Source organism: Mustela lutreola, chromosome 7, assembly GCF_030435805.1.
Source record: "Mustela lutreola isolate mMusLut2 chromosome 7, mMusLut2.pri, whole genome shotgun sequence".
NCBI classification, from domain to species: domain Eukaryota; kingdom Metazoa; phylum Chordata; class Mammalia; order Carnivora; family Mustelidae; genus Mustela; species Mustela lutreola.
This window is the reverse complement of record NC_081296.1, coordinates 68,450,310-68,476,167: the sequence shown is the minus strand read 5'-3', so window position 1 is coordinate 68,476,167 and position 25,858 is coordinate 68,450,310. Positions and strand designations below refer to the sequence as shown.

At 40.9% G+C, this 25,858-nt stretch overlaps 1 protein-coding gene across 1 annotated transcript in view; it reads left to right on the top strand.

Moving 5' to 3' along the window:
- The first annotated feature begins 766 nt into the window (after positions 1 to 766).
- Positions 767 to 25,858, top strand: part of VPS39 (VPS39 subunit of HOPS complex) — a 46,657-nt gene continuing 21,565 nt past the window's right edge. The window contains exons 1-10 of the mRNA XM_059181259.1: positions 767 to 1,005; positions 8,582 to 8,647; positions 14,694 to 14,758; positions 15,074 to 15,116; positions 16,499 to 16,593; positions 17,537 to 17,635; positions 18,081 to 18,173; positions 20,101 to 20,284; positions 23,829 to 23,949; positions 24,053 to 24,173. Of these exons, the coding sequence (XP_059037242.1) occupies positions 933 to 1,005; positions 8,582 to 8,647; positions 14,694 to 14,758; positions 15,074 to 15,116; positions 16,499 to 16,593; positions 17,537 to 17,635; positions 18,081 to 18,173; positions 20,101 to 20,284; positions 23,829 to 23,949; positions 24,053 to 24,173 (960 nt within the window). The 5' untranslated portion in view covers positions 767 to 932. The remainder of the gene's footprint in view (positions 1,006 to 8,581; positions 8,648 to 14,693; positions 14,759 to 15,073; positions 15,117 to 16,498; positions 16,594 to 17,536; positions 17,636 to 18,080; positions 18,174 to 20,100; positions 20,285 to 23,828; positions 23,950 to 24,052; positions 24,174 to 25,858) is intronic.

Sequence of the window (25,858 nt, the reverse complement as noted above, 5' to 3'; positions counted from 1 at the left end):
TGAGCCACCCAGGCGCCCCCCAAATGCTTACTTTTATGACCTACCTCCTATTTCCTGTGGATGTTTGGCCGGGGGGGGGGGTGTGGGTTGGGGGGGGTTGCATCATTATTGCAGTGGTTTTCCAAATTTTAAGTGCATGGACTCACTTTGGGGACTTACTAAAGTACATACTGCTGATACCTACCCCTACCCCCCCCCCCCACCGCCATATTCTGATTCAGTAAGTCAGGAATGAGGCCCAAGACTGCATTTCTAAGTTACCAGGTAGTGTTGATGCTACTGGTCTAGGGACCACACTTAGAGAACTTCTGCCCTGGAACAACCTTTAAAAAAGGGTAAGGTTGTGATTATAATGGTAATGCAAAAACCATTTACTGGGTGTTTAGAGTGGGTCAGGAGTTGCTAAGCGCCCACAGCGCTAAGTTTGTACGGAACACTACCAACCGTTTGCAGATAAGAAAACAAAGCTTCTGGAGATTGATTAGACATCACAGCTAATTTCCTAAATGGCAGAAATTAGCCATCCAGGCTAGCAAGCCAAAGCCCGAGTTAACCACCATGCTACACTGCCTGAGGCAGTTTTAAGAACTAACCCCCCCGCCCTCCCGCCTCGCTTTTTTGTTAACCCCCATTGCTAGTCGGCTCCATGACAGAGAGGCTCTGGGTCCCCAGTAGAGGTGGTGGCCCAAATGCCACAGCATTCCTCGAAGGCGCGTTAGAGGCTGGGGCGGAAGGGGCGGGGTTTCTACTGCGGAAGAGGCGGGCTTAGCCCGGCAGGAAGTCCGGTGTTGATGGCTGTGTTGTCGTATGGCCTGTAGGTAGGATCCCGGTCCAGCATCACGGTTGGCCCTTCCACTGGGCTGGTTCCCGGCCGAGGCCTGGCCCGGCCCGACCCATTACGGGTGAGGCTGCTGAAGTGACTGCTCGCCGCCATGCACGACGCCTTCGAGCCCGTCCCGATCCTAGAAAAGCTGCCTCTGCAGATCGACTGTCTGGCTGCCTGGGGTGAGCTGAGGGTTCCAGGGGCCGAGGCGGGGTCGGCGCAGAGGCTGTTCCGACCTTTCACAAGGCTGGGAAAGTGGACGGGCATCTGGCTGTATAAACTCCTGTCGGACACTGTCCGAAAGACCTGGGAGGAGGGAGGGCATTTACAGTGGGACTGTTGGGGAAGTCCTCCGGAACCCAGTCATTTTAAGTACGTTTACTCTTGCTTTCGGTACAGAGTTGAAGGTTGAGCTTTTCTTATTAACTGTACTGAGCTTTGGCTCCTTTCGAGACCCAATAAGTCTTCAGTTTGGAGGGGCAAGCAGTGGGGAGTTTTTAACTTGCCCGGGGCTTGAACTTGCCCGGATGATTCTGTTGTTTTCTAGATGAAAAACAACACTATTTTAGGGGCACTAAATGCGTTAACACCATATGTCTTTTTTCCTTAGTGGTCACTCATCGTTCACTTATTATTATTGTAGTTAATTCACGTTGTTGTTCTAAACTCAGTCTAGCCAAGTGGCTTGACTGCCTTATATTCAAAGTGACCAAGCTACTTAACTATGTGGGCAGAAGAGCATCATTCGAGGCTGTCATGAAATCTAACCTATTAAAAATTTGTGTGATCCTCTTGGGATCGGCCAGTACAGAAAGCAGGGTCAGGCATCTCTTGTATGCTCTAGAATAGAAATGGTTTCAGGGGTCTAACTAAACCTTGACTCTTAATTATGAACCGTATACTTTTAGAGTGGTTGTGTCTGATAACAGTCACCAAAGACCAAACAAATAATTTCAGTCTTTCTTGTTAATGCCCAGGTACTAGAAATAAGGGCCATGAAAAGGTGTCTCAGAAGCTTCATCAGATCTTATACTGAGCTAGGTACCCAAGATGGGCCTGATGGAATCTGGTGGTACCTGGCATCTTTTGCATTGTTTATGGACATTGCCACCCAGGCAGTCTTGCAGAGTTCTTCACAGCCTTTTCAGTAGGATGCTTTCACTACAGGTCTTCATGTTAATGTACACAGTCTTGCCTCTAGCAGCCCTGGGCTTCTTTAAAATCACGCCTCCACAGTAAGCTGTCCTAGTCCCTTGGGTTAAGGAGAGAATCTTGCTTCCTCCGAATATCTCAAGAAAACCTCCATTTTCTGTTATTAAGTGCTTAGCAAAGATCAAAAATAAATAGAGGAGAAAAAGAAATTTAAAAAATGAAAGACTTGACACTGCACAAAGGGACACATTCCCCTAATTCTTCATCAGATATATATTAAATGCCTATATGGCGCAGTTTCTCTGCCGAAAACAAGGATAAAGGGATGAATAAGAAACAGTGCTTGTGCTCCTAGGACACACAGTGAGGGACAAAGTCATAAGAACAGATTATGATACAAGATAAATGATACTGGAGGCATATGCTGCCTATTATAGAAACATGGAGGAGGGGTACCCAGCTCAGCCTAGGACATATGCTTCTGGAAAGGGTTAATGCAGCTGCTTAACATGCTTTACTTAGCTTGCCATAATCCTTGACTGATACACTATGGAACTAGTAGTACATGTATCTTATCCTCTCACCAGTCCACTTTGTCACACTATAAAGATTCCCTGTACTTGAGCTTTTCAGAAAGATAGTTTTGAAATGCTAGGTAATTTTTTCTACCTTCATCTCCCAGCCTACAGGAGAAATGCTTATACCTTCTAGGATGCTGTGGGAGGTATTGGGCTGCAAGAGGCTGTTTACCACCTCTTGACTCAAAGCTGTTTTCAGACTTAAGCAGCAGTGAATATTGGTATATCTAGTTGTTACCCCTTTTAGCTAAAATTCATCCAGGAGCCTCCCAAAGCCAGATCATGCAGGGCCAGACAATATTTGAGAGACACCATAATCCATCTCTTGGGAAATGGAAATGGGGATACTGATGATGAGGATGACTTCTCCCTAAACTCCAGAGTTATAGAATCCAGCTGCCTTTTCAGCACCTTCACATGGATGTCTAATGGCATGACCATAATGGTTCTTGATTCCACTCTTCCAAAACACGTTTGTCCCCCTGTATCCCGCATCTCAGCAAATGACATTTCTGTTCCCATTTTTTGCTGATGATTTTGGAGCCATTCTTCACTTCTCTTATACACCACATCCAATCTGTCTGCAGATCTTATCTGTTTCACCTCCAGGTGAAGTCTAGAATTCAGTCACTTGTCTCCATCTGCACTATTTCTATTCTGCTGAAAGCACCACCTCTCTCATCTGAATTACTGTAGTAGTCCTCTGACTGATCACCCTGTCTTTGTCACTGTGCCACTTTTAGTCTTTTATCCGCACAGAGGAAGAGTGATCCCTTGAAAACTGGATCTGATTGCATCTCTCCTCTACTCAGAACCCTTCAGTAGCTTACTGTCACAACTAGAATAAGTTCCAAAGTCCTTTCTGTGCTTTCTACATCTGACATCATCAGGCCTGTGGTAGCTTCCTCTCATCTACCCCATCTATGCTCTTAGCTCCTGCTCTGTTCTACTAGTCACAGTCTTCCTTGTTCCATAACACACAAAGCACGTACCTACCTCGGGGCTTCTGCGCTTGTTCTTTTCCTCTGCCTGGCACTCTCTTGCTCTAAATATTACAGAACTCATTTCTCATTTCCTTCGGGTGTCTGCTGAAATGTCACATAAATCAGCAAGACCTTTTCTAACGATGCTATATAAAAGACAAGGTGCTATTCTTACTCAGCCTTATCTTTCTTCTTGTCATGGATTGTCACTTAATGCTATTTTATGTTATATTATTGTCTCTCTCCATATTAGAATATAAATTCCTTCAGAACTGGAACTTAGTTTGTACATTGCTTTATTTGTAGTTCCTGGAATAGTTCCTTATAATGGTATTCATTAAATCTGTTGAATGAATGAATTAATATTAATTGATATTAATAGTAACAGATTCCATTTATTGAGTACTAATCCTTATTAAACTTTTATGAAATAATACCTCCATTTTACAGAGGAGTAACCTGAGAATCTGAGTGATATTTCCAAGGTCACATATCCAGTAAATCATGTCTTATTCTGGACCCCGGTTCCCAAAATATAATATATATGCAGAACCTTTTAAAGAAAATGCAGATGTGCATTTGTATCTGTGTCTCTGTATGTGTGTCTACACATTCATTCTTCTATTTTCCAAAGAAACGGTAGGATAAAAAGGACTAAGGTGGTTGCCTCTAGCAGATGGAGAAAACAGGGAGAGTGGACAAGGATGGAAGCTAGACTTCCTACAGTTTTAGCATTGGAACGACATAGATGCATCATATAATTAAAAATTGAATTAAAAGTGTGGGTTTCAGGTCACCACTGCAGAATTATTGTGTCAGAATCTCTGGGAACAGTACTATGCAATTTGCATTTTTAATAAGTTCAGGTGATTCTGATGCAGCTAAACAGGCTTATGCTTTAAGAAACACTGTTCTTTGCTCTATGACCTCAAAAAGGGAAGTGACCACTACCTATTTCATTTCTGTATTCCCTGCAGTGGCCAGCATTGGGCCAGGAATGAAACTGTTTATCACAAGAGCTTGGACTAGTTTGTAGTTGGATGAAGTTTCATTAGGGTAATTATGAGCAAGATGGCCCAGCACTTACTCATTCTGCAGGAGGAATAAAGTCCAGCCTTGTGGCTCAGCATTAGGCTGTTAAGAGTTTTCTAGAGCTGATTCACATTTGTTTATGTATATGTTACCAACAGACTACACCGTTTTTGTAGTATGTCCCACTTTCTGATTTGCTGTATTGAATCTTGGAAGGGACTGTCCATTCCATTCTGTGTCTGCTCTGCAAATCTCTTTCTCTGTGCTTTGCCTCCATGATTGTATTATATGATGGCATGTCATAGACTGTGGAGGCCCAAAGATGGGTCAGGTCCTGTGGTCACCTGAGCCCCCACCGACTTTTTTTTTAATTAAAAAAATTTTTTAATCAAAGATTTTATTTATTTGAGAGAGAGAGAGACAGAAAGAGAGAGAGCAGGAGTGGGGTGAGGAGCAGATGGAGAAGCAGGCTCTCTGCTGAGCAGGGAGCCCATGCAGGGCTCCATCCTGGGACTCTGGGATCATGACCTGAGCGGAAGGTAGATGCTTAACAGGCTAAAATTACCCAGGCACCCCCCACCCCTGACTTCTCTAACCAAATCAAGCCTCTTCAAGGTTGTATGCCATGAGTGCATCTGGGTAATGTGCTGTTTTCCCTTGAGTGTGAGGCTTAGTAATGTGTGTGTGGTGCTTTTACTACTTAAAGGAAAATACTTTATATGTATAAGTGGTTTTCCCCCCTAGCACCTTCAAATGAACATGTGAAAAGGGTTAAATAAAACCTCAATTAAAAAATTTTAAATTTGGGCTCATGTGCGGCTCAGTTGGTTAAGCGGCTTCCTTTAGCTCAGGTCATGATCCTGGGGTCCTGAAATCGAGTCCTGCATCGGTCTCCCAGCTCCACGGGGAGTCTGCTTCTCCCTCTGACCTTCTCCCCTGTCATGCTTTCTCTCACTCTCTCAAATAAATAAATAAATATCCTCAAAAATTTTTTAAAAAAATTTTAATGAATATATCTGATCCTGTTTTCTGACCAATAGACATTTGATAAATAACATCTCTTGGCAAGGAAACATTTCAATAAAATGGAAAGTAGATCCTTGAATGTCATGCTTATGAGTTTGACTTCATATTTTGGTAGTGCTCATGAGGATGTAAGCACCAGTGTGACAGTCTCACAGATGGAAAGACACATATAATGAGACCAGTTGAGGCCATCACAGGGGTCCCTGGAGGGACTGGGATATGGCTTTTGCAAGCTACCTTGTAGAGCTAAAATTGATAGGAATTGCAGACCAGAGTGTTAAGATGTGGCTGTTAAAAGAGATAAAGGAAAACAGGAGCTGGTAGGGATTTGGGGAGCAGAGTTCGGAGGGAAGAATGGGGAAGATGGTGAATATTCTTTTGGCCTTTTGGTTATAGATTTTTATGTATGTTATAAGTGAATTAAAAAAAAACTTCCACCTCATTATTTATATCTGAAATAGCAGTGGGTGTCCTGGAAATCAACTTCAGTATTCAACTGCTCAGTACAGTGATATCTATAAGTAGAATTCTAAGCACAATATCTTTTACAGAGCAAGCATTGTGAACTTGTTTCTTTGTTTTCTGTGTTCTGCTCCAAGATAAATCTCCAACATTCCTTTAGAGCCAGTGTTATTTTTGATTTCTCTTAATGTCATTAAGAGCACATTCTGTCTTACTTTCTGTGTCCTGCCTTGCTTTAAAACACGAGAGAAGGGCGCCTGGGTGGCTCAGTGGGTTAAAGCCTCTGCCTTCGGCTCAGGTCATGATCTCAGGGTCCTGGGATCGAGTCCCGCATCGGGCTCTCTGCTCGGCAGGGAGCCTGCTTCCTCCTCTCTCTGCCTTCCTCTCTGCCTACTTCTGATCTGTCTCTGTCAAAGGAATAAATAAAATTTAAAAATAAAATAAAATAAAATAAAACACGAGAGACGTCAGAATCACTATTTTTTTGGAAGACTGGGGACATCAACCTGGAAAAATGTTCCTGATGTGGCCTCTGGCCTGTTTTTATAAATACAGCCAGTGCCTTGCAGACAACCTCTGGCCAACACCCATTCTTTTGACATAGGATGCCTTCGTAATTGCTTCACAGCCTGTGGTTATATCCTGACGCTTCTACACACATCTTCCTACATGTATGACTCTGGACAAAGTACTTATCCCCTAGGCCTCAACTTCCTCATCTGTGAAATGGAGATTTATAAGAAGGACTTACCTCAAAGGATACTTGTGAGGATTAATGAAGTAGCATGTGATATGTGCTTAGCATTTCCTGGAGCACAACACATGCTCAATAAAGTTTATCTGTTTGTATCATTATCCAAGAGAGTTTATGAAAGGAATGAATGACCTTTTATAGTATCTGAAAGCTGAGGAAGTATCTGTACATGCTTAACTTCCCTGAATGAGTTAATATAGATCTGACAGGGTAATTATTTAAACCCTATTGGAGCCTCTTTTAGCACAGACCAGTGTCTCCCAAAATGTGGTCCTTGAACCAGCAGCATTACCGTTACCTGCGAACTTGTTAGAAATGGATGTATTCAGGCCCACTGCGAGACCCGCTGAATTGGAAACTGAGGGCAGGGACTAGCAACCTGTTTTAACAAATCCTCAATTAATTCTGATACATACCAAAGAACCGCTGGCATAGACCAGTTTTCTTTTTTTTAATAAGAACTTTATTGAGATGTAATTCATCTACCATACAATTCACCCAGTTAAGATGTACAGTTAAGTGGTTTTTTTTTTTTTTTTTAAAGATTTTATTTATTTATTTGACAGAGAGAAATCACAGGTAAGCAGAGAGGCAGGCAGAGAGAGCAGGAAGCAGGCTTCTCCTGGAGCAGAGAGCCTGATGCGGGGCTCGATCCCAGGACCCTGGGATCATGACCTGAGCCGAAAGCAGAGGCTTTAACCCACTGAGCCACCCAGGCGCCCCCAGTTAAGTGGTTTTTTAGTACAGTGCAAGTCTTGCCACAGTCAGTCTTAGAACATTTCATCACCCTAAGAAAAACCCCATACCCATTGGTATTTACTCCCCCATTTTCCTGTAAACCCACCAGCCTTAGACAACCACTAATCTGTCTCTATAGATTTGGCTACTCTGATATTTCATATAAATAGAGTCATAAAATATGTAGCCTTTTTCGTCTGGCTTCTTTCATGTAGAGTAATGTCAGGTTCATCTCTATTATATAGGAATGTATCCCTATATAAGCATGTATCCGCACTTCATTCCTTTTAATGGCTGGTTAATATTCCATTGTATGGATAGATTTGTGGCATTTTGTTTACCCATCCATCAGTTGATGTACTTTCAGCTGTTAGAGATACCGCCGCTCTGAACATCTGTGTACAAGGTTTTCTGTGGGCATATGTTTTCATTTCTCTTGTGTATATGCCCGGGGTAGAATTGCTGGGTCACATGACAACTCTATGTATAATCTTTTGGGGAACTGCCAGACTGTTTTCCAGAATGACCGCACCATTTTATATTCCTGCCAACAACATGTGAAGGTTCCAATTTCTTCACATCTTTGTCAACACTTTCTTTTTATATCTGCTAGACCGTCATTTAAGATAATGAGTTCTGTAAGCTTAATATTCTTATTTTCCCTAAAGTAAAAGCATTAAACCTTTAAAGGGTGCTGTTTAGTTTTGTTTCTGCTATTAGTTACCTAGTTTCATGTTTACACTATCCATTTTATGGTTTTATAAATTTGTATCCTATTTTTGGTCAGTCTGATTTTGAAACACTGAAGGCAAGGACATTTTTTATTCTCTAATATGTCTGGTAATGATACTTTTTTTGATGGGTTGCTTCTCAAACATTTCTTGAATATAAATAGTCCTTAGCTTTGCAAAACACCTGCTATCAAAAGCAACTCATTTTCTGGCCCGTTTGAGTTCTGATTACAAGCCCCAGCTCAAGAAATAGGGTTTTACTAAAGCTGACTGACCTTTATCTCTGCTCTTTTCTCTTCCAGAGGAATGGCTTCTTGTTGGCACCAAACAAGGACATCTTCTTCTCTATAGGATCCGGAAGGACACTGGTAAGTGGCAGCTCTCCAGCCTCAAGAGAGAGGTGACTTACTACTCATGCAAAAAATTGTGATGGTCAGCCAGTATACAGCTGTGAAATCAGTGATTCCTGGCCCTTTAAAAATGATGGGGGTTGAGAGTAGTACAGTGGGAAAGTAGGGAGAAGCATGAGAAAATCTCTGGCATTTTTGTTTTTTATTTCTGTTTTTCTGTTCCCCTATCCTGATCTGGTAGGTGCAGTTGAGTATTCCTCCCCTCTTTGCTTACAGGAGAGTCACTGTCAGAAATAGGAAGTATAACTGGTGTGAATAAGATTTTTGCATGAATGATGTGGTAGTAGGAAACAAATTAGGAACCACAATTTTTGTTACTTGTTTGGGGTGGACTAGGAGAGAGGAGGCCCAGGTTTAGGCCCAGCTTTCCTTCTTCTTGGCCAAATGACTGAGTAGGTCCTTTCCTTTGTCATTTTCCTCTTCTGTAAACTGTCTATCTCACAAAATTGTCAGGGTCAGATGCAAGGATTTTGAAAAGTAAAGCTCCAATCAGATGTGACTTTGTTAGTAAAAATGTAGATTAATAACTAAAGTATTTGAAATTTATTTTGTTAGGGTTTCCTCTGTTGGAGGGAAAAAAGCACCACACTTCCTTTTCCTGATTTTATTTCTATAGTCTCTTTATGGAAAATTGATGGTTTGGGATAATATACATTGGAGCTACAGAGTCTTTAGAAATCTGCTGTTAATGCCAGAGTGTGTTGGACCATATGAAATTGTCATTATTTGACTATATTAGGAAAAACAAAATTTCATGCCTTTCAACCCAATAAACTTTCTGTAGTAAATAGCTTAAAGTAAGATTGGAAATAGATACTTCCTTTTGGAACCTGGAGCAAGGGTAACATGGGAAAAAAAGGCATCTTCCTAGGGCATGTGGAGGGGAATTTCATTCTACTCATTTTAGGTTCCTTGGGTGGGAACATGTAAATTGGACTGACAAAAGACAGATTAACAAGAGAAAAACAAGTGTATTAACATGTATTACACATACACGTGGGAGCACTCAGACATGGGTAACACAAAGGGGTTGTGGTTGGAATTTGGGCTTATATAACATCTTAACAAATGAACAACAAATTTTTAGAAAAGTGGTAAGACAAAGGAAAAGGACTTTGAGTTTCTAGGATGGCAAACTGTTAAAAGGCAGACACATGGGGGAACTAATGGAATACGGATGAGTAAAGTTTGTTAATAGATTGTTCTGGTGTCCTCTCTAGGCTGATAAGGGTCTAGAGCTATCTCTGCTGATTAAATGCTGTCCTTGGTAGAAAGGGGAGGAGGGACACCTTTATAAATGTATGTTCTGTTTTTAGGCAAATTAGAGGAAGGGAGAGAGCCTTTCTTTTTCTGCCTCTTCCCAGTTGCCTTCAGCTCAAAATAATTTGAGGGGGCATAATTTGGGGGGCTGTATTCTGCTACCTATCACCAGTGGAGTAGGGAAGAGGAAGGTACCTGTTCAGAAGAGAAATCAGCAGAGGGTAAATTTCATTTCTAAGTTTTTCAGCTTTCCTTTAAAGCAGGGGTCAGTAAACTTATCCCAGAAAGGGCCAAAAAATAAATAGTTTAGGCTTCGTAAGCTCTGAGATCTCTGTTGTGACTACCAACTTTGCTATTTCAGCAAAAAACAGCCATAGACCATATGCAAAGGAGTGGCATGGCTGTGTTCCAACAAAACTTTATTTATAAAGACATGTCAAGGGCTGAATTTGACCCCAGGGCAGCACTTTGCTTGCCCTTGCTATAAATTTCTAGTTCTCAGAGCCAGAATATTTCTATTTTGTGACACTTATTAGACTATAATTTAAAAATTAAGCTTGCCTTGGATTTTATTCAGCATTTGACAACCATGATTTCACTGTCCACTGTAGGCTCAGATACTGTGCAGGACAGGGAAATAAGAGAGCTTAATATTCTTTACCCCAACAGATGAGCAGTTCTTTGTAGCTTCAGATACTAAATGCTATGATAAAGTGATTTGTTTGATAGGTCATTTCTATATAAATGGTAGGGAATTGAAAAGTAGACCAGAAGAGTAACTCTCAACATAATGTAGTCTCAAACTGATAATATTAGTGCTAATATGACTTGGAACCCTGGTGCTGATTGTTCATGCCCTGTGATGGGTTCAGCATGGGACTTTTGAGACATTCGTTCCTGGGACTCAATTTCTGCATAGGTAACTTGAGTAGCAGTGCGACCTGCCTTAGACAATTGGGAATCAGACTCTGATTAGAAACTTGACTTCTCCCTGTATCCTTAGAGAACAGTTCAGTTCTGGCTCGGCTCTGGCCTATTTATGGCCCGAAAAAGAAATAGACTTGGGCCTCTATGAATCAGCCATAGAACTAAGTTGGTTCCTAAGTTTGAGATATTCCAAACCTAAATTAGGCTGCAACCAGACTGTCTTTCTGAGGAAGGAGAGAGGGTGACAAGGTGTCATGGAGAGACTGGAATTAGGGGTACCTGAGATCAGATGTTAGTCATTTCTTTGAGCTCGGAAATGCTTCTAGGCCTCATTTTACTCCTCTCTTAAACAGAGGCGTTAGATGAGCTCATATCAAATATCTTAACAGCTTCAGGTTTACATCAGTGCCATCACCTTAGAGCAGTTCTCAAAGTGTGGTTGGTAGACCCCACGGTGTCCTCAGGATCCTTTTAGAAGGTTTACCAGGTCAAAACTAAGTTCACAGTGCCACTGCACCATTTTCTCACTGACATTTATTGACATCTGCACTGATGGTAGCTAGAACTGCAGGCCCTTAGCATAAGTTCAGGACAGTGGTTAATGAGCTTGTTGGTATGTTGCTGTTCTCATTGTAGTTGTGGTGCTCTCCAGCTCGCTCTCACTGTGGTTTCTGGTTTATTTTTTTCTTTATTTATTTTTAAAAAGATTTTATTTATTTATTTGACAGAGATCACAAGTAGTCAGAGAGGCCAGCAGAGAGAGAGAGGAGGAAGAAGGCTCCCTACCTAGGAGAGAGCCCAATGCGGAGCTCAATCCCAGGACCCTGGGATCATGACCCGAGCCGAAGGCAGAGACCCTAACCTACTGAGCCACCCAGGCGCCCCGGTTTCTGTTTTTTTTAAAACCAACTTTCATCTAAGGATGTTCTTTGTGCGGCAATAAAATTATTTTATTATATCCTGATCTTTGACAATATTTCTTTTTTCATTTTTAAGATTTTATTTATTTATTTGACGGACAGAGATCACAGGTAGGCAGAGAGGCAGGCAGAGAGAGAGGAAGGGAAGCAGGATCCCTGCTGAGCAGAGAGCCCGATGCAGGGCTCGATCCCAGGACCCTGGGACCACGATCTGAGCCAAAGGCAGTGGCTTTAACCCACTGAGCCACCCAGGTGCCCCTTGACAATACTTCTTTTTAATAATCTCTGATGTAGTAAGAAGTACCATGTGCCAAGGTTTGAAGCACAGTGACTGCCTTGAGAAAAAGTTCTTGTTTGAGTTCTGAACTGAACTGGCCACTTTTTCATGAAGCATCATTGTTGTTTAAAAGAATGACTGACAGACTATGGTTTTGCACACCATTTGGGTGTTTGGTGCATATTTTCTTAAAAACTGAACAAAGGAATCTGTCACTTCAAAGAAGACAACTGGAAGTATCTGTGGCTAACAGTCAGGCTAGGGCTTTCAGTAGAAAATTAGAATTGTGGAAAAATTATATCCACACCATGAACTCAACAGCTTCTCAGTACTTTTCTGATGACATTGGAGGTGATAATGAATATGATGACATAGGACATATATATATGTGTCCTATAACAAAATATGCCAACATTTGGAAAATCTGTGTGATTCAGTGAACAATATTTTCCAGTGCATGAAGTTTCTAAATCATTCATGAGTAAAAAGATCCATTCAAAGTCTAAGACAGAGGGTGCCTGGATGGCTTAGTCAGTTAAGTGTCTGACTCTTGAGCTCAGCTTGGGTCTTGATCTCAGGGTCATGAGTTCAAGCCCCACGTTGGGCTCCATGCTGGGTGTGGAGCCTAGTATTAATTTAATCAAATAATTAATTAATGTGTAAGATAAGCTAATTGACTTCAATTTGACAAGAAGTTTCATTAATAGGTTTCAGATTCCACATTGTTAGAAACTCCATTTGTCAAGTTTTCGTATGGTATCAAAGAAGAAGATGGACAATTATCTGAAAAAACTTTATTTTTTTATTAATTAAATTATTTTAAAGACTTTATTTATTTGACAGAGAGAGAGAGAGCAAGCACACAAGCAGGGGGAGCAGCAGAGAGAGAGAGACAGGCTCCTCACTAAGCAGGGAGCCCAATGCAAGACTCTATCCTAGGACCCTGGGATCATGACCTGAGCCAAAGCAAATGATTAACCGACTGAGCCACCCAGGCACCCCATAAAAAAGCTTTAAAATAATCCTCCATTTTCCAGTTCTGTGTCCCATGTGAGGACAGATTTTTGTCATCTCCTTCAATCAAAGCAGTGTATCAAAATAGTACAGAAGCAGATGTGAGAGTCCACCATGTTCTATTAACCCAGACATTTAAAAGAGAATTACAAAATATAAAACAGTGCATTTTTTTAATTTGGAAAAATAGTTATTCATTAAAATGTTATTTATGCTAACATGTAATGGGCTTATTACTAATATTTAAAAATAAGTTAATAAATACAGATTTTTAAAATTTCTCGGTCTTAATTTCCACCCTAGTATACATTGATAACTACGACCCATGTTAAAGTTTTGGGATTCTCAATTTTTAAGGCTGTGAAGGTGTCTTGAGGCCACAAAGTTTGAGAATCTCAGTCTTAGGTAATTCAGCTTATGAAGAGAATCGTTGGAAGTAATAATAAAGCCCTTTTCAAATATAGAACTAGTTACCAAGCAGGAAGTGGCTGAATTTTTTTTTCTCATGAAATGTAATGGCAGAATACAGGACATGTTTATGAATCTCCCACAACTCCCGAGCCCTTTCATCTCCTCTGCTGAGGAACAGGTGGAAGAAGTAAGACCAGCTTTGGTGGCATGGGCACTTGTGGCTGCCTTGTAGATGCTCCACCGTTTTTGGGGCCATGGACCCCACTAGCTGTGGAGAGCAGCTTGGGGTCAGCTGTGTGAACAGTTGGGAGGCAGGTGGCAGGGGATTGGCTCAGAACCTGGGCTTTACAGTCAGCCCTGAGTTTGCTTCTGGGCCGTCTTTCACCCACTGCTACCTAAGTGCATAACCTGTCAGGTCCCTCACATATGAAATTGGAATAATATCTACTCCTTGGGGGTAGTTGTGAGGATATTTATATATATGTGTGCATATATATAATTATATTTATATATATATATATTTAAACTTATATATGCTCAGTTTGCGATAGCTGCTATAATTATTGTGATAATTATTCTCTTTTTGACCTTTTGGTGACTTTTGAGGCTGATTGTTTTTGTCATCCCCACGAGGCTGGCATCATGTTTTTATGGTCTGTAACTTTCTTCCCTTTTTGTAATGTGCCAACCGATATGGCATCTCCTGAGAGCAGCAGTAAGGGTAGACACACTCGGTTACTTTAGCTGAGGGGGATGGTGTTGAGTGTTTGCTCTGCCCCGTGAAGCAGGATGTAGGGTAGCTGCTGGGCTTTTGTTGGTCTAGATCTAAGGATGTTTCGGGCTGGGTTTCATTGTTTGGGCTCTTACATTTGACTGTTACTTTTACAAGCACTTAGCCAAGGTGCTCTTTTGTAGGATAAGACCTTCAGACCCACAAGTACCTTGGCAGCTTCAGTGAGCTTCTGTGGTATGATTCTTTCCGCTAATGCCAAGTCAAGGTACATGAAACTCTCTGTTCTAAAATGGAAATTGAAGGCAGCTTCCTGTACTTAGTGAAGACAGCTATCTAGTGTAGATCTCCAGCTTCCAGTCTTTTAGGAATTTTTAGATTCCTATAGAAGAACCATGGGAGCAGCATTTTTTGTTGTGGTTGTTTTTACATGTTTGGAACTGTGAATGTTTGTTTCTTCCATAGGTTGCAACAGGTTTGAAGTGACACTAGAGAAATCCAATAAAAACTTCTCCAAAAAGATTCAGCAGGTAGGCAGTGATGATGGTCATTTCAAGAATGTTTGACTTCGTGAGACCCTGTCAAAGCTAGAACTTTGATAACATTGCTTACGAACTCTGAATTCTGTGCTGTCTGTTCTCCCACTTATTAGGGATCTGAGTTCATCTGTCATGTGTCTGAGATCCTCAATAATGAGCAGAAATTGCAATTACACATAAATATCCATCAGATCCCTGTCGTTGGCCTAGACTCTTTTATTCCCTCTTTAGTACTGTTCTTAAGTGAACATTTGTTAAGCCTTGTTGGAAATGTTTAATTGAGTCTAATGATTTGTTCTTTTCCAGATCCATGTGGTTTCCCAGTTTAAGATTCTGGTCAGCTTGTTAGGTAAGAAAAGGAGTTGCAGTTGTATTGCCTGTGTCAAAAACCAAAAGCTATGACTTGATTAACCATTCTTTCATGCTTAATTTGACAGATGTTGAAACTGACCTGTTCCAAACCAGACATGGCAGGGTACATGGGTATTAAAGGCAAGAGTATCCCTCATAAACTTGAGCTCTGCTCTCCAAGAAATGTCATTCATTCATTGGGCAGATACTCATTGAGCCCTGTTCTAGGCATTGGAGATACCAAATTGAATTAGACATGGTTTCTATCTTTGAGATTTATGTTCTGATTGTGAAGACTGAAATGACAGAAAGTAATCTTGATACAGTGTGGTAAGTTAACAATAGAAATTTATTAAAAATGTGGTGAATCTTAGTAAGGGAAGGACAACATCTTCTAGTGGATGATTGGGATTTTGGCAGGAAGAGAGGGGAAGGGAGAGCATTTTAAGCAGAGGCCTTGCGGTCTGGCCAATTTAGGATGTATGGTAGAGAGTGGCACAGTGGCAAGAGATAGGGAGAAACAGATCAAGACCAGACTATTCAGGCCTTGGTAGAAAAGCCATAGACTCGGGGAGCCTGGGTGGCTCAGTGGATTAAAGCCTCTGCCTTCAGCTCAGGTCATGATCCCAGGGCCCTGGGATTGAGCCCCACATCGGGCTCTCTGCTCAGCAGGGAGCCTGCTTCTCCCTCTCTCTCTAACTGCCTCTCTGCCTACTTGTGATCTCTTTCTGTCAAATAAATAAATACAATCTTAAAAAAAAAGAAAAGAAAAGAAAAGAAAAGCCATAGACTCAAGTGAAGGCAGCCAGCGAGGCCTTTTCTTAACAAACCGAGGACTAGAAACTTGACTCATGCTTTGTACTGTTCAGCCCAGGGCCCAAATGGTGGAATCATTTTAAACTTAGTTTGTAGGTGGAGGGAGAAATAAAGTAACTAAACCTTCATGAGTAAAACTAGATAGGAGGCCCAAGTGAAATTATTTTGCTTGCTTTGCTAGTAAAGAAATCCTTGCCATGGGATTGTACCAAATCCACAGAGGCTTTCCTTTCTTTACTGAGGCTTCCAATGGAAGTAGTTTTGAAAGCCTGTTCTTGCACAAATATTGCATCACAAATTTCCAGACTTGAGAAAGACAGAGTGTGAGAATGCTTTGGTAGCAAAAGAGCTCTTCTGCATAAGCAGCCCAAATTTAAAGGCACAAAAGTGACCTCTATCATTTTGTCATGTAATTCTGATAACAGACTGGAATAAATCATTGTTAGTGAAACCAAAGATACATCTTCAATCAACACTTGCCAATTGGTTCTTCTCATTGTTAGTTACTTTTGTGTGTAGAGAATTGTGATAATTTATACTGTTGTTATACCTCCTTCCAAACAGAAAATAACATTTATGTCCATGACCTATTGACATTTCAACAAATCACTACGGTTTCAAAGGCAAAGGGAGCCTCACTGTTCACATGTGACCTCCAGGTAAGTGTAGGCAAGATGAAAATTGACTTCGTGTTTTAATAAATACGGTCTTTCTTAATATTCCTACCATTAGGTGGGAAGAATAACATTGATATACCAACCCAGCAGAGACTCCAGAGAAAGTGTTTGATTTTGGATTGTGTTAGAGAAATTTCCCCCTTTGTATGTGGTCAGAAGGGGAAACATTTGAGTTCCCTGTGTGTGCTAATTAGAGCACCAGACGTCTGTCTTGGCAGGAGGCAACTAACCCATGATAAAAGCCTTTGCCCATGGATAAATCATTAGTGGGAAAATCCAGACTTACTGGTATCATGAACATGGGACATTAAATTGACCTTGTTCTGAACAGGTGATTATATTCTTTGTCTTAGGGGTTTTTTGGTCTTTTGGGAAAGACATTTCTCCTTACTTATGCCAATTCATAATCCTTACATTATTAAGAATCTGCCTTACCCTTCTACTCAGCTTTGATCACTTTTTAGTCTTTGTGGTCTTTGTGGTCTACATTGACCCTGCATTTCTTTTCTCCTCCCTCCTTAAAGGATTGAAAGTGGTTGCTGACACATGCTGATCCCTGACCAGCATGTACTGACAGCCATGAGTGGACAAACATTTAAGAAAAAAAGGAGTAAGCAGATACATAGGTGAAGGCCTTCCCTGGGCTTTTCCTGTGTGAATTATGAATGTCCGATAGATTTGCCAGGGTTGGGGTCTTTAGCTGGCAGCCCTTGGAGGGGAAGTGCTCCTCAGCCTATTGTTTCTAAGAACATCTTAGAAAAAAAATGGTGTTCTTCCACTCAGTTTGTCTGGCAGGGGGACTTTATATTACAGGGGATTTTCAGATTAGTAGCCATTTCAAGGCAGAAAATCTCGAATTTAGCTGTCACCTAGTTACAGAGGCATCACATACACCACCTCATTTGTCCTGGGTGTCTCTTCCCAGCACACAGAGACCGGTGAGGAGGTGCTGCGGATGTGTGTCGCTGTGAAAAAGAAGCTCCAGCTCTACTTCTGGAAGGACAGGGAATTCCATGAATTGCAGGTGAAGTCCCTGTTCCCTGGTCTGTGTTGACTCACAGCTTGAAAGGCTTCCTGTTCAGTAAAACTGAAGGTCAGGGCTCTGGTCTTGGAGTTCTCTCCGCATGAAGGCTCTACCGTGAGTATGCGGGAACCTATCCACGGCCGCTCATCAGAGTCTCCTAGTCTTCAGAGGCAGTGGCCATCCAGTTCTGCAGGTCTTATATGGATTGGTTTATTTCAAAGTGGGTTTCACCTTTTCTAAAGGCGTCTAGTCATCCAGTTCATGGGTGAATTAAATTTTTGTCACAAGTGGTTTCCCAGCCTTGAGCTTACAGACTTGTGCTTAGATGAGGGTGATGGCGATTTTGAAGAGGTGGGGTAGAATAACAGGAAAGTCACAGTTTTTTGTTTTGTTTTGTTTTTTCTTTTAATGTCTTTCCATTTGAACTCTTGGTCTCTTTCTTCAGGGGGACTTTAGCGTACCAGATGTGCCCAAGTCCATGGCCTGGTGTGAAAATTCTATCTGTGTGGGTTTCAAGAGAGACTACTACCTAATAAGGGTAAAACTTATTCTTTTGCATATATTTACCTGGGGGAGAGGATCGTGTGTTTTTGAACTACAGGTCAAGAGACTGCCTTAAGTAGTGTTTTGGCATAACAGGGTTTGTGTTTGTATGTTTGGCTATTTTTTTATGCTTCTCAGCATCTCTACAAATAGATGTCTGATGCCAGGCAGCATCAACTCTCTACATAATGAATTATCCACATCGTGTATCTAATTATTGGAACAGAAAATTAGGGCTCCTTGCCTCCGTTCAATAGCATTACCAAGGACTGTCATCTTAAGGCTTTAGTGCACCTTATAAACTAATTTTAGTATTAACTTGTGTATTTTTAAGACTTTGAGATTTCTGCGCTTTCAAGCCTTTTAGTATAGTTATTTTAAAAATTTATTTATTTTTATTTCAAAAGCCACATATGTTAATATAAAAAATAAGGAAATATAGGTAAGCCAGATAAAGGATGTACAAATCACCCATAAATCCTTCACTCAGAAATGACACTGTTAACCTTTTGGTTAGATGAGCTTCCACCTTTTTACAAAAATAGCATGTTATATACATTGTTTTGTAATCTCTTTTTCTGAACCTAAGTGGTAAATATCCATGACATTGGTTTTTTTTTCCTCCGTTATGCGTACTGTATGTAGAATAGGTTGATGTACGATGCATTTCATAGCATAATCTCATATTCCAGACTTGGCAGTTCTAGAAGCCTTTCTCCCCCATCTCTATTTCTCCCCACTTCCCTACCACCCACTGTGTTAGCTCTTCATTATTTATCTAGTTAATATATTTGTTCCATATTTACATTGTTGGAATGTCCTGATTTGATCAGCCTCAGAGTTGCAAACTGGTAGAGGAGTCACCCCTATCCAGCTGATGGATGCACAGAGTAACAGCTAGGCCTGTGGGTGCTGAAAGAAGTCTGAGGGCTGGGGATACAGAGCCAGAAGCTGGAGGGTAGGCTCTCATTACTCTGACTACCTTTGCTCTTCTTGAGGGTACAGTCTTTTGAGGGTGGGAAATCTTGGGTTAGGCCCAAGCTATTCAAAAATTACTCATTTAGATCAGACAGTAAAATTCATTCTTTTGGATATATGGTTCTATCATGGTTAGAGTCACGTAACCACCACCATCATCAAGATTGAGAGCAGTTCCATCACCCAAAAAATGCCTTCATTCTGCCCCCTTGAAGTCAACCCCTCTTCCTATGCCCCAACTTCTAGTAATCACTGATCTGTTCTTCATCTCTTATAGTTTTGCCTTTTCCAGAATGTCATATAAATGGAATCCTACAGTATGTAGCCTTTTGAATATGGCTTCTTCCACTTAGCATAATGCATTTAACATCCATCTGTATTGTGTGTGTCATCATATTCTTTATGGCTGGGTAATGAGTGGTCCATAGTATGGATGTACTATGGTCATTTATCCATTCATCAGTTGAAGGACAAAGTTGTTCCCAGTTTTTAGCCATTATGAATAAAGCTGTGATAAACACTTGCATACAGGTCTCGGTGTAAACATAAGTTTTCATTTTTCTTGAGCAAGTGCCCAAGGAATGGGATTATTGGGTTGGATGGTAAGTATATATTTCACCTTAGAAGAAGCCAGCAAATAAAGTGGCCGTACCATTTTGCATTCTCACCAGCAGCAAATGAGAATTACAGTTGCTCTGCATCCTCACCAGCACTTGACATTGTTAGTTGCCGGCCTAGATGCTTGTCTCTGTGTTAGAGAAAAAGAGAACTGGTTCTATGTTGTGATGACAAAATTTGTCATAACAAACTCTATAATATTTCCTTATGCCAAACAAGGAATATTATTGGCTTCTCTAGGCTCAGGGTTTTATTTGGATTTTTTAGGCCATGTTCACTCCTCTGGTGAGAGAATGCTGGTTGACTCACTTTGTGTCTTCCTGTAGGTGGATGGAAAAGGGTCCATCAAAGAGCTCTTTCCAACAGGAAAACAGCTGGAGCCATTAGTTGCACCTCTGGCAGATGGAAAAGTGGCCGTGGGCCAGGATGATCTCACCGTGGTGCTCAATGAGGAGGGGATCTGCACACAGAAATGTGCCTTGAACTGGACAGACATACCAGTCGCCATGGGTGAGACCACCATAGCAGCTGCTTCCCACTCTGGGCTGGGGTTGTGTGCCATCCTTGCAGAAGGGAATCCCATTCATGGCTTTCACAAACTGTGGTTTACAGTGTCATTTACTTTCAGTTCCGCTTCTTAGAAGTAGACAAGTGTTTAAGGTCATTGAAAATGGGATATTCTGGTCTTTGTAGGAAGCCGGGTTTTGTCCCAGAGGGGGAGAAATTTAAAACTGAGTCATGTGTTTTAGGAAGTGATTGTCTGTGGCCATATATTTTTATTTCTTAGTCCTTGTTTTACTTTCTGTGTATGGTTTTAATGTGTCCTCTGCCAGATCAACTACATTTGGAAATTAGTGACAATTCTTTATTTATCCCTGTAGTACATGTAACTCAGTATTGATGTGCTTTTGATTTGGTGCGTATGGCCTCTCTTTTATAGCTTGGAAGTGCAGATTGTGTTTAGATGTTAGGATCTGGCCTGCACATTAGGTATTTCTGCTCTCACTCTGACCCAGGCTCTCATCAGTGGTATTGCCTGGAAGTATATAACCACCCTCACAGCAATTTATTTTCAGTCAGAAGAGTGAGCATTTTAAAAAGAGCTACTGCTGTAGAGTAGGGCATAGAAACATGCCATCTTTAAGGACTCTAGCTGGGAAGGTAAGGATAACATCTTGGATAAAAAGAGAAAACAAGGCATCGCCCAAGGTGTTCAGTTGGATGAGTTGAGATTCATTCATTTAGAAAGTTCAACTTGTCAGTAAGAAGTTCCATTGCATAATTAAGGTTGGACTAGACCAGGCAGGGAGTTTATGACTTGGCTTGAAGAAAAATTCCTTTCATTCTAGGCAGAAAAAAATAGTTAAAAATAGTTAAAAATGATCGGAAATGTTCCTTGTTGACAGAGCATTAGAGAGACTGACCTGGTTGAAACAGGTGGTCTGAATTACAGAGAATAAGGGTAGGGCTGGTTTTTAGAGGCCCATGCGAAGGTCAGAGAGGCCAGTAGATTCCTAACTGGTAGAATGTTTTGGTAAAAGCATCATGTTCTAGAGTAATTATTCTGGTTGTGTTCATTGATGAACAGATCAGAAGGAAGATAATCAAAAGGACAGTATTTTTAAGGCCCAAGAATGTATATGAACAAGGTTGAGGGGCTAAAAATTTCATGAGAAACTTTGTGGTGTTCCCTTCAGAAAAGGGGCTATGGTAGAATTGATGAAGCTATGTGTAATAAGTGCGAAGAGTATGCTTCTCATTCCCTAGTGTGAGAGTTTCTGTTTTAAAACCTTTGTTAGTGTCCAGTGCCTTTGGCAGTGTTTCTTAAAAATATTTCTGTGCCTTAACATACTGAGGAAGGGAATAGCTGGGCATTCTTTCTAGGTAGGGTGGGAGAACCACCAACTGACAGGACGAAGACTGAACTTCAGTGGTGTACGTGTTAAACTTCATTTATACTTCTCTCAACTTTACTACTTCACCTGGACTCCAGTCATCTTGGACTCCCCCTCATCCAGCCATGATCCCCTGGGCTCTTCTTGCCTCTTCCTCTCTTCTCTTGCCCACAATGTCCTGCTCACATGACAAGGCCTTGTTCAGTGGCACTTCCTCTCTGAAGTCTTCTGATGTGCAGGCAGAATGAATTACTTCCCCCTTGGTGCTTCCAAAGCCCTTTCGGGTTTCTCTGTCATGGCCCCCACACTGTCCCACTGGATGCAGTGAGTCGTCTGTTTCCTCTGTTTCCTCTGCTCGAATAGGAGCTCTGTGAGCTCTGGACTCATGTTTTGATCCACTTGGAGTAGGACCAAAACATAGCCTTTTAGGAAATGCTTTAATGGATGAATCACTGTCATCATTGGCCAGTTATTAGATGTCTGCTGTATACCAGCCACTCTGCCGAGTTTTGAATATACAGAGAGATCCAGACCATCTCTTAGGGAGACTGGATCATGATATGATATGACAACCAAAAGCCTTCCTATTATAGATTACCTTTTTTAATAAATTAGACCTTAGAAAAGTTAGCCAGATTAAAGGAGAGAGAAATTTTACATATTTATACAACTTAACACTGTGGGGGATTATACTAGTTTTTAAAAATGAGGCCAGCATTAAAAGAGAAGTAAAAAAATCCAATGCAAAGCAAGTTTTTAAATTTTTTGATAAGATAAAAAATATAAGCACAATAACTTCAATAGCATTCAAAGTGGTGAAAATATTAGGCCAGTTCCCTTCTGGCTTTAAAATTTTTATGGTATTGGGGCACCTGGGTGGCTCAGTGGGTTAAACCGTTGCCTTCGGCTCAAGTCATGATCTCGGGGTCCTGGGATCGAGTCCCGCATCAGGTTCTCTGCTCAACAGGGAGCCTGCTTCCCTCTGTCTCTCTCTGCCTGCCTCTCTGCCTCCTTGTGATCTCTGCCTGTCAAATAAATAAATAAATAAATAAAATCTTTAAAAGAAAAAAAAAGTTTAAAATTTTTATGGTATTTAGAGTATAAACTGTATTAATGTGGAAAACTTTTTTTGTCAGAAAATACATGACAGAAATAAATCCGTAGCACATTAGCCACAATAAGAAACTCTTGAGTGTTTGAGGTTACATTTCTATATGATTATTATGCCATCTAGTGGTTGATTTTTTACTTTTTTTCTTTCCTTTTAAAAATTTTCTATTTTAATTGTAAAAAAAACCCCATAAGATCTGTCATCTTAAGTGTACAGTATTTTTAAGTGTACAGTCCAGTAGTTACATATATTCACATTTTCATGCAACAGATTTCAGAACTTTCTCATCTTGCAACAGTAGAAGTCCATATCTGTTAACCCTTTTCTCCCTCCTTCAGCTCCCAACTTTCTGCTCTAAGTTTCAGAACTTTCTCATCTTGCAACAGTAAAAGTCTGTATCTATTAACAACCCTTTTCTCCCTCCCCTAGCCCTTGGTGCCAACCATTCTACTTTCTATTTCCGTGATTCACACTCCAGAGACCTCGTGTAAGTGATAGAAAACTGGCACACTAAGAAGACCAGCCAGTTGCTTTCTCTGGGAATCACTGAGCATCAGGTGGAGTTTTGCATCTTTTCCCTCTGAAAATCTGAAGCAGAAATAACCTTGGCCAGAAATGTGGAACTCTCTTTAGCCTCATTTTAGGGAAGAAAGAAGTTGCCTTCATCTTGTCCTTCTCATGTAACCTTCTCCCACTGATGCATTGTTAGGGGCAGCTGGACTTGGTTGGCTTGGTTTTGTGACTGATGAGAAAGGGAGCAGCTGAAGGTTTCACCCTCTCCTTTGGAGATGGTCGGAGTGGGATCAGGTCACTCTCAGCAAAGCTGAATGCGTCCTTCTTGTGCACAAGATTCCTCTTAGGGTCACTTGGACAAAACAAATTTTTTTTCCCTTTGGATATCACAACGTGGGATCCTGGCTTGGTATTTGAGTAGTGGACTATTTAGAGATCTCATCTGCATGCAGCATAGAAATGAGAAACTGAAGCAGCCCATAAACCTAAAGCTTGAGACCAGATCCACAACTGGAAGTGTTCTTTTCTTGTGCAGAGCACCAGCCTCCCTACATCATTGCCGTTTTGCCTCGATATGTGGAGATCCGAACATTTGAGCCAAGGCTTCTGGTCCAGAGCATTGAACTTCAAAGGCCCCGCTTCATTACCTCGGGAGGGTAAGGAATTTCCTTTTTTACTGTAGCTGCCATATTATTGCAAAGCTTTAAAATCATAAAGCCTGTGCTAAAGCTTTGCTAATATCCTTATTCCTTCCTCCAGATCAAACATTATCTACGTGGCCAGCAATCATTTTGTTTGGAGACTCATTCCTGTCCCCATGGCAACCCAAATCCAACAGCTTCTGCAGGACAAGCAGTTTGAATTGGCTCTCCAGCTCGCGGTAAGTATTATTTCTGAGATTTGGATGCAAGTCTGCCTTCCTCTTTGTTCTCCAAAGCAAGTGCTTTGGGTTTAGATGGTTATATTTAGTTTGGACTGGTAGAATAAGCATAGAGCTGCAAGTTAAGGGACTTGGATTCAGGGTCTGACTTGGCCATAGAATATCTATGTAACTCTAAATAATTTCACTTTTTCAGATGGCTTATCGGTCAGATGTAGAATGAATGCCAGTTACAATAGTAGTAACTCCTAGAATTTAGAAGACAATCAAGTAATTTAATAGATATGGTATAGCCTTGAAAAATTAGACCATGCAAGTATTAAAGTAACAGTTATAACGTAAGATTATAGTCTGATTGAATGCAACAACTAGAGGGCTTTTCACAATTCCTTTCAGCAGTAGATCCCTGTCTTTGGATAAGCAGGCCTCCTTCAGGTTTCTGAAACCGTTTCTGAAACCAGCTTGAGTTGCTGCATTCAGTAGGGCTGCACTCTTATATTTATGGCTGCCTCTCTTCCTTGCATATTAGCACCAGGTATTGTTCACAGCCATAGTGCCCATGCTTTTGCTTTGGCGGTTCTCTCATTGCCAACACACTCTGTGGAGACTGACTTCTGAGACTTGTCTTATTCTCTTAAATATTCCCAGTGGTGATTATTGTCTGTAGAGAGTAGATTTGATTTTAGGAAACAACCAAGGTCATTCTGATCCTAGACCTTTAAACTGGACAGTGCTAGTTTAGTGAAAGAGAAGAGATTTTTATGATTTAAGAAACTTAGTTTTGAGAGTATCTTGTAAATTATTTCTGAAGGGAAAGCCGTGGTCACAAGTTTTGGAATTTATAGTCACATGTGATAGATACTTTTAAAAAAAAAATATTTTATTTGTTTATTTGACAGATAGAGATCACAAGGAGGCAGAGAGGCAGGCAGAGAGAGAGAGAGCAGGCTCCCCACTGAGCAGAGAGCCTCAATCCCAGGACCTTGGGGTCATGACTCAAGCCGAAGGGAGAGGCTTTAACCCACTGAGCCATTCAGGTGCCCCATGTGATAGATACTTTTGAAGGGCAACATTTATCTTGGATGTATACATTTTAGATTTAAAACAAAAATCCAGTCTGAATAGTTAGAGATGTTTAATATCCCAGAAAGATTATTTTTTTTCCTTGGGGTATTTAATTTCAGCATCTGACTACTTTATTTCTATTTTTTTGCCTCTCTTAAATTGCCCGCCATTATTTTGTTTTCATTTTTAAAATACTAAATACCCATGAGCCCACCATTCTACCTAAGAAAAACAGCTTCCATAACTTATATGTACCTCCCCATCTCATTCTTCTGCCTCCCCTCCAGACATACCATTATCCTAAATTTGTGTTTATTGTGCTCTTTAAAAATATATTTCTTGTTGAAAAATCAAATTAACAACCTAACCTTATACCTAACGGAGCTAGAAGAAGAATAAACAAAACCAGCAGAATGAAGGAAATAATAAAGATTAGAGCAGAAATAAGTGATATAGAAACAAAACAAAACAGCAGAACAAATTAATGAAACCAGGAGCTAGTTTTTTGAAAAGATCAGAGAGGACGCAAACAAAATTATAAATGAGAGGAGAAATTGACAGTGCAGAAATATAAAAAGGATTATAAGAGAATATTTTGAAAAATTGTATACCAACAAATT